General features: G+C 44.1%; 1 protein-coding gene across 4 annotated transcripts in view; it reads left to right on the top strand.

The window, feature by feature from the left end:
- Nucleotides 1-15068, top strand: part of MME (membrane metalloendopeptidase) — a 384364-nt gene that overhangs the window by 62010 nt on the left and 307286 nt on the right. For 2 of the 4 annotated variants that reach the window (XM_086944118.1, XM_086944117.1), the window contains exon 2: nt 6481-6650. In XM_086944118.1, the coding sequence (XP_086800244.1) occupies nt 6491-6650 (160 nt within the window). In that variant the 5' untranslated portion in view covers nt 6481-6490. Of the gene's footprint in view, nt 1-6068; nt 6339-6480; nt 6651-15068 lie in introns of those variants that run through there. The other 2 variants (XM_086944116.1, XM_086944119.1) reach the window with 2 other exon arrangements.

Raw genomic sequence — 15068 nt, 5'->3', positions numbered from 1 at the left:
ATAGTTCATATGTGGATAGTTGGTTACTCCTGTGACTCCTGTGCTCGTGAGTACGGTTGATATGACGGCACAGTCAAGAATTTGGGAATGGCTCATATGGTCATTAAATGGACTGGCATCAGTGGAATGAAATGACAGCAACTTTTACCTTTGGGGAAAAGCATTTCTACATGTGTGCACTCAGATGTAATGATTGTGCGTTGTTAAGGGAATGAGTTAGGCACAGTTACTGGTATTGCTTTATCTTTTGAAATGAAAGAAACCTTTGGAAAGTCAGTGTATCTCTTCCCTAAACAACCTTTATATATTCTAAAATTTGTCAAAGGCAAAAGTTGAATTGTCCGGACCAGTTTGTGCCACAGTAGGCATTCCCTAGAAGCAGGGTTGTTTAGCAAACTTCCAGGATCATGGCATGGGGCCTATAGGTACAACAATACAATTCAGGTCAACTTGTCTGGAATTTTCAGAAGAGATAGAGAACATTTCACAGCAGAAAACAATAGGATCTTTCTTAATAGTCTGTGGGAATGCATCCAATTATAGTTATAAGTCTGAACCCAAAGACTCTTTTCAGAGTCATATTTACTTTATATTTTTTTTTGCCATTTATAGGAGCCACATATTTTCTGCGGTTCCAAGGAAAAATCCCATTTTTATGCATGGTTTCCCCATCACTCTATTTATGGGTTTGGAAGAAGATCTACATATCCTATTCATGACAAGAAATGTAGTGTGTCATTAATCCAATAAGTAACAAGATGCATGCATAGGGCCTATTCTTCTGTAAGGACCCGCACCTGCACCCCACCTTCCACTGGCGTATGAACCCCGCTGCACCTGGGCTGGCAAGTCCTGTACTTCACCCCTTGTGGCGCCCAACCCACACTGTGTATGCCCTTTTGCTATGAACAATGAACTTAGCCATGCTAAATGACCTTCATCCACACTATGCACACTGCATTCAAGCTAGGCTGGCTGATGAAGGGTAATACCCTAAAATGTGTTTGTGTAGCACTTCATTCACACTCTTCACCCCCTCAGTGGTCCTGCATCCTACAATCCCTGGGCAGCCTACAACTGCTGCACATGACTTATGACCATGCACAGTGGGAATAGGGTGCTGGGCCGGGCGTCCCGCCCACTGGCGTACCCCACCCCCTGAAGGCCTGCCCCCAAACTTCCTCAGAAGTGCGACCCCGTTGCATATGACGTGCTGTGCAAGATGTGGTCTGGGACCAAGCCGTGCATGCCATCCTCCACAAGCGGGCAATCTCTGTTGCACATGGCCTATTATCATGTGTACAGAAAGAAGATCACCAGCACCAAAGGGTCTGTCCTCTGGCCAGCTTCAAGACATCACAGAACTCTTTCTCTGCCAATCAGATCTGTAAAATTGAGGATTTTATACACACAGTGTAGCCATCTAAAGAATATACATTTGGTGCTAGGTGTACACAACATCACACGTTTGATCAAGTTCCCCTTTTAAAAGCCCTTATGGTGATTTCCTCTGAAGATTTTGCTTCCAAATGTGGAGCTGAGACTTTAGCTGTGGCATCACCAGTCAAATGTAAAGTAATGACTTATTTCCTCTTGCTGTTAGTCGGTCTGCTATTCTAGTGGATGTGTTTCTTAGCGTTTATGAAGTCGTCTGATTTGAGAATCCTCAAATGCTTTCCCTGTTCTATGGTCTCTAAAACACCATCCTTCATTATCCCAAAAGTGGCGGTGCTCCAATGCCATTGTTATTCTGTTGGCGGCTGCAGCAAACCAGACTCATCAGCTTTTACAGCACACTTTAAGCTTTTCAAACTTAGACCTAATTTCTTTACTCTCTCTCTCTCTCTCTCTCTCTCTCTCTCTCTGTCTCTGTCTCTCTCTCTCTCTCTCTCTTGTTCTCATATCATCTTAATAGCAGGGGCTAGATGTATCAACATATCCTTTTGCGATTTCCAAATAGCGATTTTTAAGGAATCGCTATTTGGGAATTGCAAAATGGCATGTATGTAGAAAATCGCTATTTTTTAGCGATTTCTTAAAATTCCTTATTTGCGATTAGCAAATTGCTAATCGCAAATAAGGAATAATTTCCCATTCATTTCTATTGGCCAGGAGGCCCATAGATATGAATGTGAAATTATTCTAAATTGGCAATTCGCAATTTGCTAATCGCAAATTGAGAATAATTTCAAGGGTGCAGGGGTGTCTCAAGGACACCCTGCTGCACCCCTGAAAATTACATGTGTGCCCCCTAAGGGCATGTATGATCGTCACATGGAACCTTTACAAATTGCATAAAGTGCATTTGTAAAAGAATTCGCAAATTGCCACCAACTACAAGTTGGTGGTAATTTGCGATTTCTTAGCCAAAAGTCGCTAAAATGAAATGTTTCATACACAGCATTTAAGAAATCGCAATTTGCGATTTCTTAAATGCTTGTGCAATGTTAAAGAATCGCAAAATTTGCGATTCCTTAATATTGCTAAACTTTTGCATGATACATCTCATTTCCCGTTTTTCTTGTCGCAAATGCTGCTATTTTGCGAATCGCAGCGTTTGCGACAAGAAAAAATCTTGATGCATCTACCCCTAAGTCTTTATACAGGGTCGGACTGGCCTATTGGGCAACCAGGCAATGCCCGGTGGCCTGGTCTGTCAGGTCAGCTTTATTGACAGTTTGCTGGCCTGTTTAATGGTCTCTTTGGCCGGTTTTTAATGTTGATTTCCCGCTTATTGATTAAAACATTGCCTGCAGCAAGCCTATATTTATCCATTGCATCTTCCATACCGGCAAAACATTTATAGAGCGTGTCTCCACCCGTTCAAACATGGGACACATTTTTAGCTTTCTGAATCGCTTATGTGAGCACTTTTACTTTGGTTCCCAGTTCGACACTATCTTTAAATAAACATGCAGACTCAGTATTTTAATCTACTCTGCCATGCCACTAATGGAAGATTTATGTTGAAATACATTTGTAGTGTTATTGGGGTGTGGCATTGGGGCATTCAGAGTTTCCGAGAATCCATTTTTTTTATACTTCGAGCTTCTTTTTTTCGAGAATACTGTGAGCTCCACCCGTAATTCGCACATTTTTCTCCATGTTGGTTTTCTCGTTACAGAGAAGATGTGCATGTCCTTTCTGTTTCAGTACATAATCATTACCAACACCTGTCCGGCTACAAAGTCACAAGAAAATGGCACTTCCATTTTCAATGCCAACTAAAGTCACAAACACGTATGTCCAGTTTGTGTTTAAAAACGTAACCAACACATAGAAAGGCTGAGAAACTTTGCAAACAGGTAGGCCAACATTGGGGATCTACCTGCTACTTGGCTCGTGGTTGACAACCTTGCCCATCCGAATTGTGGTTTGGCTCGGTGAGTACAGATCCTGGTAATGTTTAATGGATGCTGTGAGTAAGGAGAACAGGATGATGCACGGTTGAGTGTAAGGAGGAACTCGAGCTCAGCGCCAAGATGCCTTCGGGCATTCGCGCGCTCTACAAATAGATACATCAAATCAAATGAAATCATATGTGTCCTGGGTTGGCCCCAGGCGTTCAGCACGCTGATCACCAGGGTGGTGGAGGTTATCTCCTCTGCCACCCTGGCTGACTCACTCCTGCCAAATTTAGAGATCCGCCTGCCCAGTGGTGACTTGTATGTCTTCACAGGAGCCGCCCCCACAGCGGCTCCTGTGAATGCTGGGGAAGGTTGGTGCACACCAATGCTTTTATGTTTTTCAGAAAAAAAACTCCAGAAACAGTGTGTTTCTGAAAATAAATAAACAAGTACCACCACCCCCACAGCAGTGGCGTAGCTAGCTGTTGTGCCGCCCGTGGCAGTCCCTAGGTCTGCCGTCCAGCGGCTGCATTTAAGAGGGGGGTGGGTGCTGGTGATTTCCGCTCAGCCGCAAGATAGGAGGTGGGTGTATGGCCGTCGCCCCTAGAACTCGTGCCGCCCGGGGAGGACTGCCCGCCTTGCTACGCCAAGGCCCAGGGATGGGTTGGTAATGCTGGCACTCAGGCACTGGCCGTAGGGCCGGTGTCTCAGTGCCCTCTGTGAGCCGCTTTTTACCCCTTTCCCAGTCCACAGAGAGCACTGGACAGGGAGAGGAAAGCAGCCTGGCTGTATGGCCGGTCAGCGATTATCAGCTCTGGCCTCTCCTTCGCCCCCTGCCCTGCCAAGCAATCACGCAGATGGTGGGCTGGGGAGGGGTGATTCTGTGCCAGAGTCTGTCTTCCGGGGGCCAGGTGATGCTCAGGCCATTGAGTCATTTTCACCTCATCCCCCCTGGGCCCAAGTAGCCCTATAACAGTGTTTGCATTAACACCTCGCCCACAGCCCTTCTCATTCAGGGCATAGTGGGCGAGGAAGAATGGATCTCACTGTGGGGGCGAGGTAATGTTGGGAACTGGCACCATCTTCATCTTATACTCCCCTCCACCCCCCATGGATGGCCCAGAAGCTGTGTTTTTTGCTTTATCCCATCTCCTGCCAGGCCACTGCACCAAGGCAGTGAAGGGGCGAGTAAATTACAAATAGCTGGGGTCTCGCTGATTTTCAGGTGCTCCTGCGCTGGAGGGCTGGGGAATAGTTTTTTAGGAGAAAGGGGCCTAGCTGCTTTTCAGGTGCTTCTGCGCTGGAGGGCTGGGGAATCATTTTTTAGGAGAAAGGGGCCTCGCTACTTTTCAGGTGCTCCTGCGCGGGAGGGCTGGAGAATAACTTCTTAGGAGAAAGGGGCCTCGCTGTTTTGCAGGTGCTCCTGCGCCGGAGGGCTTGGGAATCATTTTTATTTAGGAGAAAGAGGCCTAGCTGTTTTTCAGGTGCTCCTGCCTTGAAGGGCTGGGGAATAATTTTTTAGGAGAAAGGGGCCTCGCTGTTTTTCAAGTGCTCCTGCCCTGGAGGGCTGAGGAATTATTTTGTAATAGAAAGGGGCCTCACTGTTTTTCAGTTGCTCAGCTTGAAGGTCATTGTCACCTTGGCCTTGTGTCCTTCCCAAGAACAATATCCTCCCATTTACATTCCTTGTGTGTTTCATGAAAGGCCAGGCCCGCGAATGTGGGCCATGCCCCGCAAATGTGAGCCACGCCCCGCGAATGTGGGCCACGCTCCCCTCAAATGTGGGCCACGCACCGCGAATGTGGGCCACTTTTATCATCAGTGCCTGGGCCAAATTGTACTTCCAATCCGACCGTGCGTACTGCCCCCCACTCCCGAAAACTTTCTCCCGTGGGCGGCCATTTTATCATCTGTTCCTGACCTTCAGAACTTACCAGGTGATGATGATAGAAACAGAGAACACCTGGCTATTAGTCTATATGGGCCAGTCAGACTGATGATCATACTATGACCAGGGGCGGCTCTAGGCTCATGGCGGCGCTGGGCAGGGAGCGTAGGTAGGGGGCCCCGGAACAGGGAGTCCGGTCGGGGCGGATTGCGGAAGCCAATGAAAAGGGGGGGGGGGGGGGTCAAGGTGTTTGGAAGTGGAACAGAGCCGGAGGCCGTCAAATCCCTGCCAGGGGATGCCAGGGGCCGCCACGCAAATATGTATCCATCCTCAGAGGATTATTATATTAAGGATATATATTGGTGTGGTGGCCCCTGGGGTTTGGTGGCGCTGTGCAGGTGCACAGCTTGCACATGCCTAAGGCCGCCCCTGCTATGACGGTCCCTACTCAATCGGGCTGTCCAGTACGTTTCCTTATGGTAGAGCGAGTGGGGGCAAAACCGTAGGAAAACTGATCGTCCACCTTACTCATAATTGAGCAGAGGAGCTTAGGGTTTAATATATAGGGTACTACATCACGTTTGTAGTGTAGTATCTTGTCTCCAACCCCAAATTAAAGCCTTTAGTCACAACAACAAGCAACAATATAAAAAAAATACCAGGAAAACGAGTGCCGCTTTTAGGTCAAATGTCTACCTACCCGTTATTTTGACGGGATTCAAATCAACTGGGCAGAGAAGCATTGCCCTTTAATTCTGAAATGAAGTTGCATTCTCAATAGGTGACTCGTTAAAGTGATAAGATGTTTTGTTCTGAGGTGCAGCCAGGCCATCGACACTCCTAATTAATGAGGAGCTGAAAATGCTCAGCGTGGCAAAGTGCATGACTAATGTTTGACGAGCGATCAAGGTTTAAGAGGCAGTGTGCAGGTGCTGTGTCCATTTTATGCTGATACGAAGGAGCCTGCCACTTGTCGCCGAACAACTGTACCAGACTGATACAAGTATGTAATCCTGAAAATTGCACCCCGATTTTAGTTGGTCTTTCAAAACAACAGTATTTATATTTTTTTCGCAGAGGAAAGCAATCTTAATTATTTAAAGGTGATCTAATTGTATTTATTTTTTATATTTTTATTGTACTTTTTTTCTTGGTTTCTATATTTTTGTTTTAATAAGAACATAGATCAAAAATATATTGTTGTCTATGAGCACCACTAATTATATTTCTTTTTTCTTGTTGCAGATTTAGGGTGATGGGCAAGTCAGAAAGCCAGATGGATATAACAGATAATAATTCTCCAAAACCCAAGAAAAAGTCACGATGGTCTGCCCTGGAGATAGCGCTCATCGCCCTCGTCCTCATGCTGACAGTTGTAGCAGTCACCATGATAGCCTTATATGCTACAAAAGATGGTAAGCATCTTTTTTTTCCTTTTTGAGTATGTGCAACCGTCTATTAAATGCCAGATATGTTAATAGGAAAATTACAACATCTAGTGTCGAGAAAAAAAACCAGATCTCTTTACCCATTCCAGCATCAGCCACCAATAATGCTAGAATATTGATTTGTTCCTAGTAAAACATGTGAAGCAATTGCAGATGCAGTCAGGGCTGGCTTTAGTGCTGGTGGTGCCCACGTCCTCATAACCTGTTCCTCGGATTCCCCCACTATATTCAGGCAAAATAGGCTCTCATCTCTCCGTTGTTTTGTTTTAAAGCGCTGGTAACGGCTGGTTTTACTAATCCACTCGCTATCCACTTGAAATACAGATCTGCTCTTTGCAGCAGGCATGTTAACCCTCTGTGCTACTTTATGGCAAGTCAGATCTGCCACTAGACAAAACTCCAATCTCTATCTCTCAAGTATGAACATTAATCACAAGAGTTATATTTACATTTTAATTGCTGCCTGAAAGCTGGACGCACAAGGACCTCAGCAGCATCATACATTGTTGCGAAACACAGCGCCCCCGCCCCCTGAGGTCAGTGCCCCCTCCAGGTCAGCGCCCAGTGCGGCTGCACCAGTCACACTGCCCTAAAGCAAGGCCTGGAGGCAGTCTCTGCATACTACAACCACAAATACATAAAAACAAGCACACAAGGCACAGATTTGCACATAAATACTAAAGGTGGGCGAGCATACAAATTAACAGGGATAGCCGAGCCAAACCGTAGCCAAGGTCCCGGCTTGGCTCTAAAAGCCCATGCAGGAGCCGAACCCTGAAAATATTTGGCATGCAAGTAATGCAACAACCATGTCAAAATATGATGACATCACTTCAAGATAAAAACAAAGGGGCAGATTTATGAGGCCGTTGCGCCTCTTTGCGCTGCAATTGCGTCTCTTTTTTTGACGCAACTGCGGCGCAAACAATGCGCCCTATTTACAACGTGACGCATCTAGGAGATGCGTCACGTTGTAAAGCACTGCGCCATAAGGAGGCGTTCCTGCGCAGGGGGGGGCGTTCCTGCGTAGGAACGCCTCCTGAAAGTGGCTGAGTGAAATCTATGAGATTTCACTCAGTCACTCAACGCAACTCCAGCAATGCGCCACATTTCCGGCACAGATGCGTGACGCATCTGTGCCGTTTTTGCACCATGGTGCGCCGCATTATAAATGCGGCGCACCATGGGTGGCGGAGCTGTGGCGCACTGTGGCGCACGTTAACTGGCGCATCCGTGGGGATGTGCCAGTTAACATAAATCTGCCCCAAAGTGTTTCCTTTAACATGTGGATGTGTTTTAGTACTTCAGATCATATCACTGCATTGAGAAATAAAAGTGATAGTTTCAAAATATTAACGCAAAAGCATTCCTTTGCCCCCTCCCCCCCACCTTAGGCCTGGACAATGCAATTTTGGGGAACTAAGAGGTTAGAAAGCTCAAAAGGAGGTAAAGTGAAAATCAGTCGCAAAATTCTTTTACGTATATGTGTAGTAGCAAAGAGAGCACAAGCACTTTGTTAAAAACTGCCCTCACCCACACTAAGTTGTGGCATGCTTCATCAAAGGACTGCTACTGAACGCATCGGCGCAGGCCAACGCTAGAAGCGGAGCAATAGGGAGGGGTCGACAATACAGACAATTAAAGAAAGGAAAAGAAAAGGATCCAAAAAAGGTGCAGACAGAAAGTGATATTAAAACTGACTATTAGATATCATAATAATAGTTTTATTCCCCGATTCCCTAGTCAGATATAAAAAAGGGTCTTGAGATATCCTTGGAAGGTGGTGATATGACATCAACATGTTTCTGCAGGATTCAGTGCCTTTAACTGGCATTCGTCAGGACAAGCAGAATCCCTATGCTACTCTTCCAATAAAAAAATCGCCTCTAGTAAACCCACTGTACTAGGAATTACTCCCAGGGGCGGCTCTAGGCTCATGGTGGCCCTGGGCAGGGAGCGTAGGTAGGGGGCCCCGGGAGAGGGGGTCGGGGGGGGGGGGGCAGAGCGTGGAGGCCAGTGAAGAGGGGAGGCCGCCAAATCCCTGCCAGGGGCCGCAACGCATATATGTATCCATCCTCAGAGGATTATTATATTAAGGATATATATTGGTGTGGTGGCCCCTGGGGTTTGGTGGCCCGGTGCAGGTGCACAGCTTGCACATGCCTAAGGCCGCCCCTGTTACTCCACCTGAAATCTGGAGCTTTTGAAAACACTACTCATCAGATGGTAACAAGTTCATTATGATGAGCGCTAGAATTGACACCGGAATAGAGGGCGACCCCCTATAATCACAATTTCGTCAAGGGTGGTTCACCACCACCTTGTCGGTCTCTCCGAGTGCCGGTGCAACTGATTTTCGCCTTACCTTCTTTTGTGCTTTCTATCGTGTTTGAGGAGGATGAGGTAGGACAGCGTCCTTCTCCCCCTTCTTTGTGTGTACTGAACTAAGAGGCTAGCCAGCTGTCATATGTACACTATATATGTTGTATAGATTTTTATTGCACATGGAGCAACATTATAGTCTTATAAACAAAAAAAAGACTTTTATTTACAATGCACATGCTGAGTGCACAGATTTGAAGTCTCTCTCAAATGTGATAATGAAGCAAAACGAGTCTTGGTGAAAAGAATGTTTGCCTAGGATCACACAATTACGTTACGTGGGAAAGCGGGGATTTCTTGTTTTACACTGTGCAATCTAGACACTATATGCTATCTGTTTCTCTCTTTCCCATTTTACATCAAAGGTTTGTCATCAAAGCATTTTCTTTATTTCTTAGCACATGAAAGGCAGGCATCAGTCACACGAAAGCGCGGCTTGTTTTGGGATCTAGTGATCAAGAGGCCATAGATCTGGCTCCAACGTGGCTTGTTCTTGTCTAATAAATACATCTTCAAATGTATGCACACGCAAGCACTCACTTTTATGCAGATACATTGTAAAATACACCCACAGACATAAACACACCACACATACTTATATAGGTACACACATGTGCAAGCGCACACAGTAGACACCTTGACCTATATTTTCAGCCAATTGTTACACGTACAGGATACAATTAGCAGATGCAGTTTATTTTCCTGCAGTTCAAACATGTTATATGTGATACCTTTAGTTGAACTAAAACTAAGAAACAGAATTACAAAAGTTGTGCTATACATCAGTTGTTAATGTGCTAGGAACATCTTCTTCGGAATACATTGTTTCAGAATATCCAAAATATGTATGTGGTATTGGTACCCACAATATTATGACTTTTTCCGAACTATAATAGCCCTTTTCTGTTATTTTTGTGAACACAAAAATATAACAGGTTGCAAATGCACACTTTTGGCACTTGCTAAACAATATACGTGTTTTGCATCTTTGTGTGTGAATATATTTCAATAAGTACAGCCAGTTGAAACATCCACCTATTTATTTGTTAAATAAGATATATGTGTGTGTGTATATATATATACATATATATTTTTTTTTTGCTGTCCGATTACCTTTTTTCCCCAAACAACAATCATGGTGGAGATTACATTGTAATAGCTCTTAAGGGACCGCCTACAGCATATTGGGTAATCCCGTTTTCAATACAGTGGCGGGCAGACGTAAGTCCACCTGTCTTCGTAACCAGCCACTATGTTTTACACTGATTAAGGAAGAGCTGACAAAAGGTAAGGTAAATAGTCCAATCAAGAGTGCAGTATTTAGCAAGAATGACAAATGGGGAATAACACGTGGAACCACTGTTTTCCACATCGAATTCCACATGTACCAGAATTTACCACACATTTTACTCCAGTAACTTTCAGCAGGATTGACCCACCTATAATCTTCGTTTTATGGTAATGCCCACAAAGCCTTTTTTGTTTCATTTATTTCATCAATCATTTAAATTTGTACATACAATGGGACTTATCTGTTCTGTCAGTGGTGCTTGTCTTTTTGCAGTCTATTTCGTACATTTCAGAAGGGTACACCCTAATCAAACCTCCTAATTGTGACTTCTGATCACTTCTCCCACATGATGTATCAGACATGCCCTCTTCTTTCAATAATAGCACTACAAAATGCCCAAACGTTGTTCTCTATCACTCTTTAATGCAAGCGTACTAAGAAGAGGATCATTAGCTGCATTGTACTATATGGTGTCTCAAGATATTTTCATTTCTGTCATTAACAATGTATCAATGCTCCGAATAATGAAACCTTTTGCTAGTTACTCTCTTACCTCTGCAAGTAGGCATCTATATTTGGAATAGTTTTTCATCCCAAAATGTTCTTAGATTTTTTTGAGGATCAGAATTTCATAGTAAAAATGTGCACATCTTCCAAAAATATTCCACCTTGTAAATTGATACTTGTATAGCGCACTACTCACCGCAAGGGTCTCAAGGCGCTTGTACGAATACCGCTGTGGAACCCATCCTGGCTTTCCCTGTTAGGCGTCCACTCCTGGGCACCCCCAAGGTGGAGGCCAGGCATCCTTAGCACTGTGGGGCCATTGTGGAGATTAAGCAAGCTATTGCCCAGAGTTGCAGAGTGGGAGTCCATGATTGGAATAGGCACCGGGGCGAGAATTATCAGGTCCGTGGAATTTTGAGCCCAAGACCCACTGAGGTGGGGAATTGAACCCTGGTCCCAGGCTAGACCTCTGCATCAGGGTCTGCCACTCTAATCATTGAGCCACACTTCTCCACTACCACCTTCAGTCTGCGGTGAAGTTTTTTGTTGAATAACTGCAGAGGATGTGAGTACAATTTAAATTATTTGAGGGTCTGGGCCATGCAGGTAAGCACCATGCACCATGCAGGCTCTTATTTTGGTACTATACCACGAAGTTTTTCTTTTAAATTGTATACAAATGTCATTTAAGAAAGGAGGAATTTAAGGGCTAAGGTATGATAAGGGTTAAGTGAAAGATGAGTGGTACGCCTACCCTGCCACCTTATACTGTTTAAAATTTTACTTTTCAACACATGTCCTGTAATGGCGGCATAACACTTTTATAATTGTTGCAGTCAGCTAATCAGATTCCTCTGTACCATAGCACCTCTGTGTCCCGCAGTACCATGACTGCTGAGAGGAAGAAAAGCCCCCACAATGAATGAGAACACTATTTTTTCAATTTGGTAATAATATCTTAATTTACATTATAAAATCACTGAAAAACCCAAAAGTTAAAGTGACTATATTTAGTTGAAAATGTCAGTTAAATGTGACATGTTTATCTAATATAAACACTGAAATTCACTGGTTATAGTTAACCAAGGAAACTATACCTCATGCTCCCACTGTGCACAGTGTTACCAACAATTATGTCAGATCAGATGTCATCAGTGATTTTATCTATGATATCATAGAACATTTAATGAGTGATATAATATGTCAGGTCATAAGCAGTGCATGGAGAGGTGCAAGATAAAGTTTCCTCAAACAGCACCAAAGATATTAGCGGTTGCTGTCTGTCAATCACCCACTGGGCCATGCCCAGATATTGATACATTTTGAACTTTAATTTTTCAAAAACTGCTGAATGGATATCCACCAAATCACAAAAAGCACGCATTCTGGATCAAGATCTAGCTTTCTGCCAAATGTGGTGTAATTCCGTTGGGCCATTTCGTCTGTCTAACATTCCAGTTGGAATTTGCATGGGGGAAATGTGTTTTGTAACTCCCCTTATTCTTGGGCCCCATTTGATGGATCACTCCAAAATTTGACAGGAAGAAGCTGAGGTGACTGCGATTTTTTTTGGGAAAGCCTTGTAAGGATTCGTCAAACGGGGCCAGCGTTATTAGCAAATCAATGGATTTGGATATATTCAGCTAGTTTTATTATATTATAAGACTGCTCCTGCCCGAAAGTATCAGTATACCACATACTATATCATAAGGCAGCCATGGGTACTGAACCAGGACAGCACCACAATGAGAAAATCAGCCAAATCATTACAATGAAAACTCAATTGCAAATTAATAATGTTATGACAAATCACTTTGATGGCTAAAAACACGTGTAAATACTACTATGCAAAAGAATTCACATATATGCCACAATGTTAGACGATTGCCTGCCGCATTAAATGTATAAATGTTGATATGCTCAATAAACTACGTATCCCAGAATGCCCCTTAATGGGAAAATGGGATATATAACTAAACACATATGATGGCTCACAAACCGTGAAGAAAGCCGAGGTTAGGCTGAAACGCATCGGTTCGAGCTTTGAAGTAAATAACATTAGCTGAATATATCCTAATCCAGAGTGGCTCGTCCTTGGTGTGTTGATTGTGAAAGATTGGGCATTGATCCTGCCCCTACGCTGAGCATCAGTAGCAGAGCACACATTGAGTCGGAGGATCACATTGGTGGAGAAATATATATATATATATATATATATATATATATATATATATATATATATATATATATATATATATATATATATATCAAATCATTTGCGGGTTTGCCCAATATGTACAGAGGCCACAGCAAGACTGTTCTGTTTCGCTGCAATTTATTTGGCAGCAAGCATGCGTTGGACTTCACAGTAATCCCCCTCCTTAAAATCGTCTGCCTGACGCATTTCAGGAATACCCTTCCTTTCTTCAGAGGCATTGTTTATGGCGTTGATGACATTTTTTTGCATGTGAATATTTTATACCAATCACCTGCCCCAGTGGGCGTGGCCACACGCGTGGCCCTCTGGGTGTTGTAGTTCCACTTTAGCATTTTACCCTTGTGGGTCTGGTCATCATGTCCATCTTAAAAACATTGTTCTTTCCCCAGTGGGTGGTGGCGAGATGGCTGCAGTCGTCCGCTCCGCTTTATTGCCGACAATTGCGAAGGCGAGCATCCTCCCGCGTTGGGTGCCAGCCGCTTCCTTCTCCAGTATCAGACTCCTTTCGGCGTTTTGAGGAGATCCGCTGCCGTGATGGGCCCCTGTACTCGACCGAGGCCAGCCGACTACATATCAAATCATTTGCGGGTTTGCCCAATATGTACAGAGGCCACAGAAAAACTGTTCTGTTTCGCTTCAATTTATTTGGCAGCAAACATGCGTAGGACTTCACAGCAATCCCCCTCCTTAAAATCGTCTGCCTGACGCGTTTCAGGAATACCCTTCCTTTCTTCAGAGGCATTGTTTATGGCGTTGATGACATTTTTTTGCGTGTGAATATTTTATACCAATCACCTGCCCCAGTGGGCGTCGGCAATAAAGCGGAGTGGACGACTGCAGCCATCTCGCCACCACCCACTGGGGAAAGAACAATGTTTTTAAGATGGACATGATGACCATCAATTATGACATCATCAAATGAGTGTATTAGTTTGCTTTATACTTTACATATTGGCAGGAAAATATCATGCTACTTCTCAACCTAATTTTGTAGAGCCTCTTTCCTGCTAATGGGTATGTTTACAAAATGGTCATGTTTCTAATGTGTAGAGGTTTTGAGCTCCTTATGAATGTTTGTGTACAGGAGTAACACTGTGTGCAGGTGATAGTTGATGAGTATGTATGGACACAAGTAGTTTGGTTTTTCAAGAAGATTTCCAACAGGGCAAAAATTATATAGATTATAGTGGCTGTAGTGCAGTAGAGTGGAGTTGGAGTTTTGAAGCTTGGCGAGTAATGGTGTACAGTACAGTGTGGTAGAATATGATAGAGTAAATTAACATGCAGTGTTGTAGGGAAGAATGGTATAAAGTGGCTGTTAGAAATGGGGGTCTCTAGTTGGCAATGGTTTGCACCTTTGTTCAAGTAGGGACCCTTCTCCCTAGCCAGGGTAAGGGGGATGCACTTCTAAAATAACCCCTACTCACCCCCTTGGTAGCTTGGCATGAGCAGACAGGCTTACCTCAGAGGCAGTGTGTAAAGTATTTGTACATGCATAAAGTAGCACAGTGAAAACACTACAAATGGACAACACACTAGTTTAGAAAAATAAGTAATCTTTATCTAAACCAAACAAGACCAAAACAACAAAAAGTCACAATACAGTAATACAAATATGACTTTCAAAAGGTGATGATTTGATTCCTTACTTCAGACGAGGTGATGCGTTGGAGGCTTACTACTACACACGGGCGGTAATCCATCGGTTCTTAACAGAAGGTGGGGGGGTGATGTGTCGGTCTCTTTTTGTGTAGGGAGGTGATGCATTGGTTTCTTACTGAAGCCCCCTGCATTCTTGCGGGAGTGGCGCCCAGATGCGATGCGTGAGGATCGGGGATGCGTCCATTTCTTGCAGCTGCACAACGCCGCATGCATCAATTTCTTCAGCAATGCAGCGGAAACTCGTGTGGTTGCGCCGTGCTTTTCTTAGTTGTGTTGCTTTTCCAGCTCCTAACAGCAGGAACAACCTCTAGAAGAACAGAACAGC

The sequence above is a fragment of the Lissotriton vulgaris genome, chromosome 11 (genome assembly GCF_964263255.1).
Source record: "Lissotriton vulgaris chromosome 11, aLisVul1.2, whole genome shotgun sequence".
In the NCBI taxonomy this organism is placed as follows: domain Eukaryota; kingdom Metazoa; phylum Chordata; class Amphibia; order Caudata; family Salamandridae; genus Lissotriton; species Lissotriton vulgaris.
Note: the sequence above shows the minus strand (reverse complement) of the source record. Positions and strands in the feature narration are given on the sequence as shown.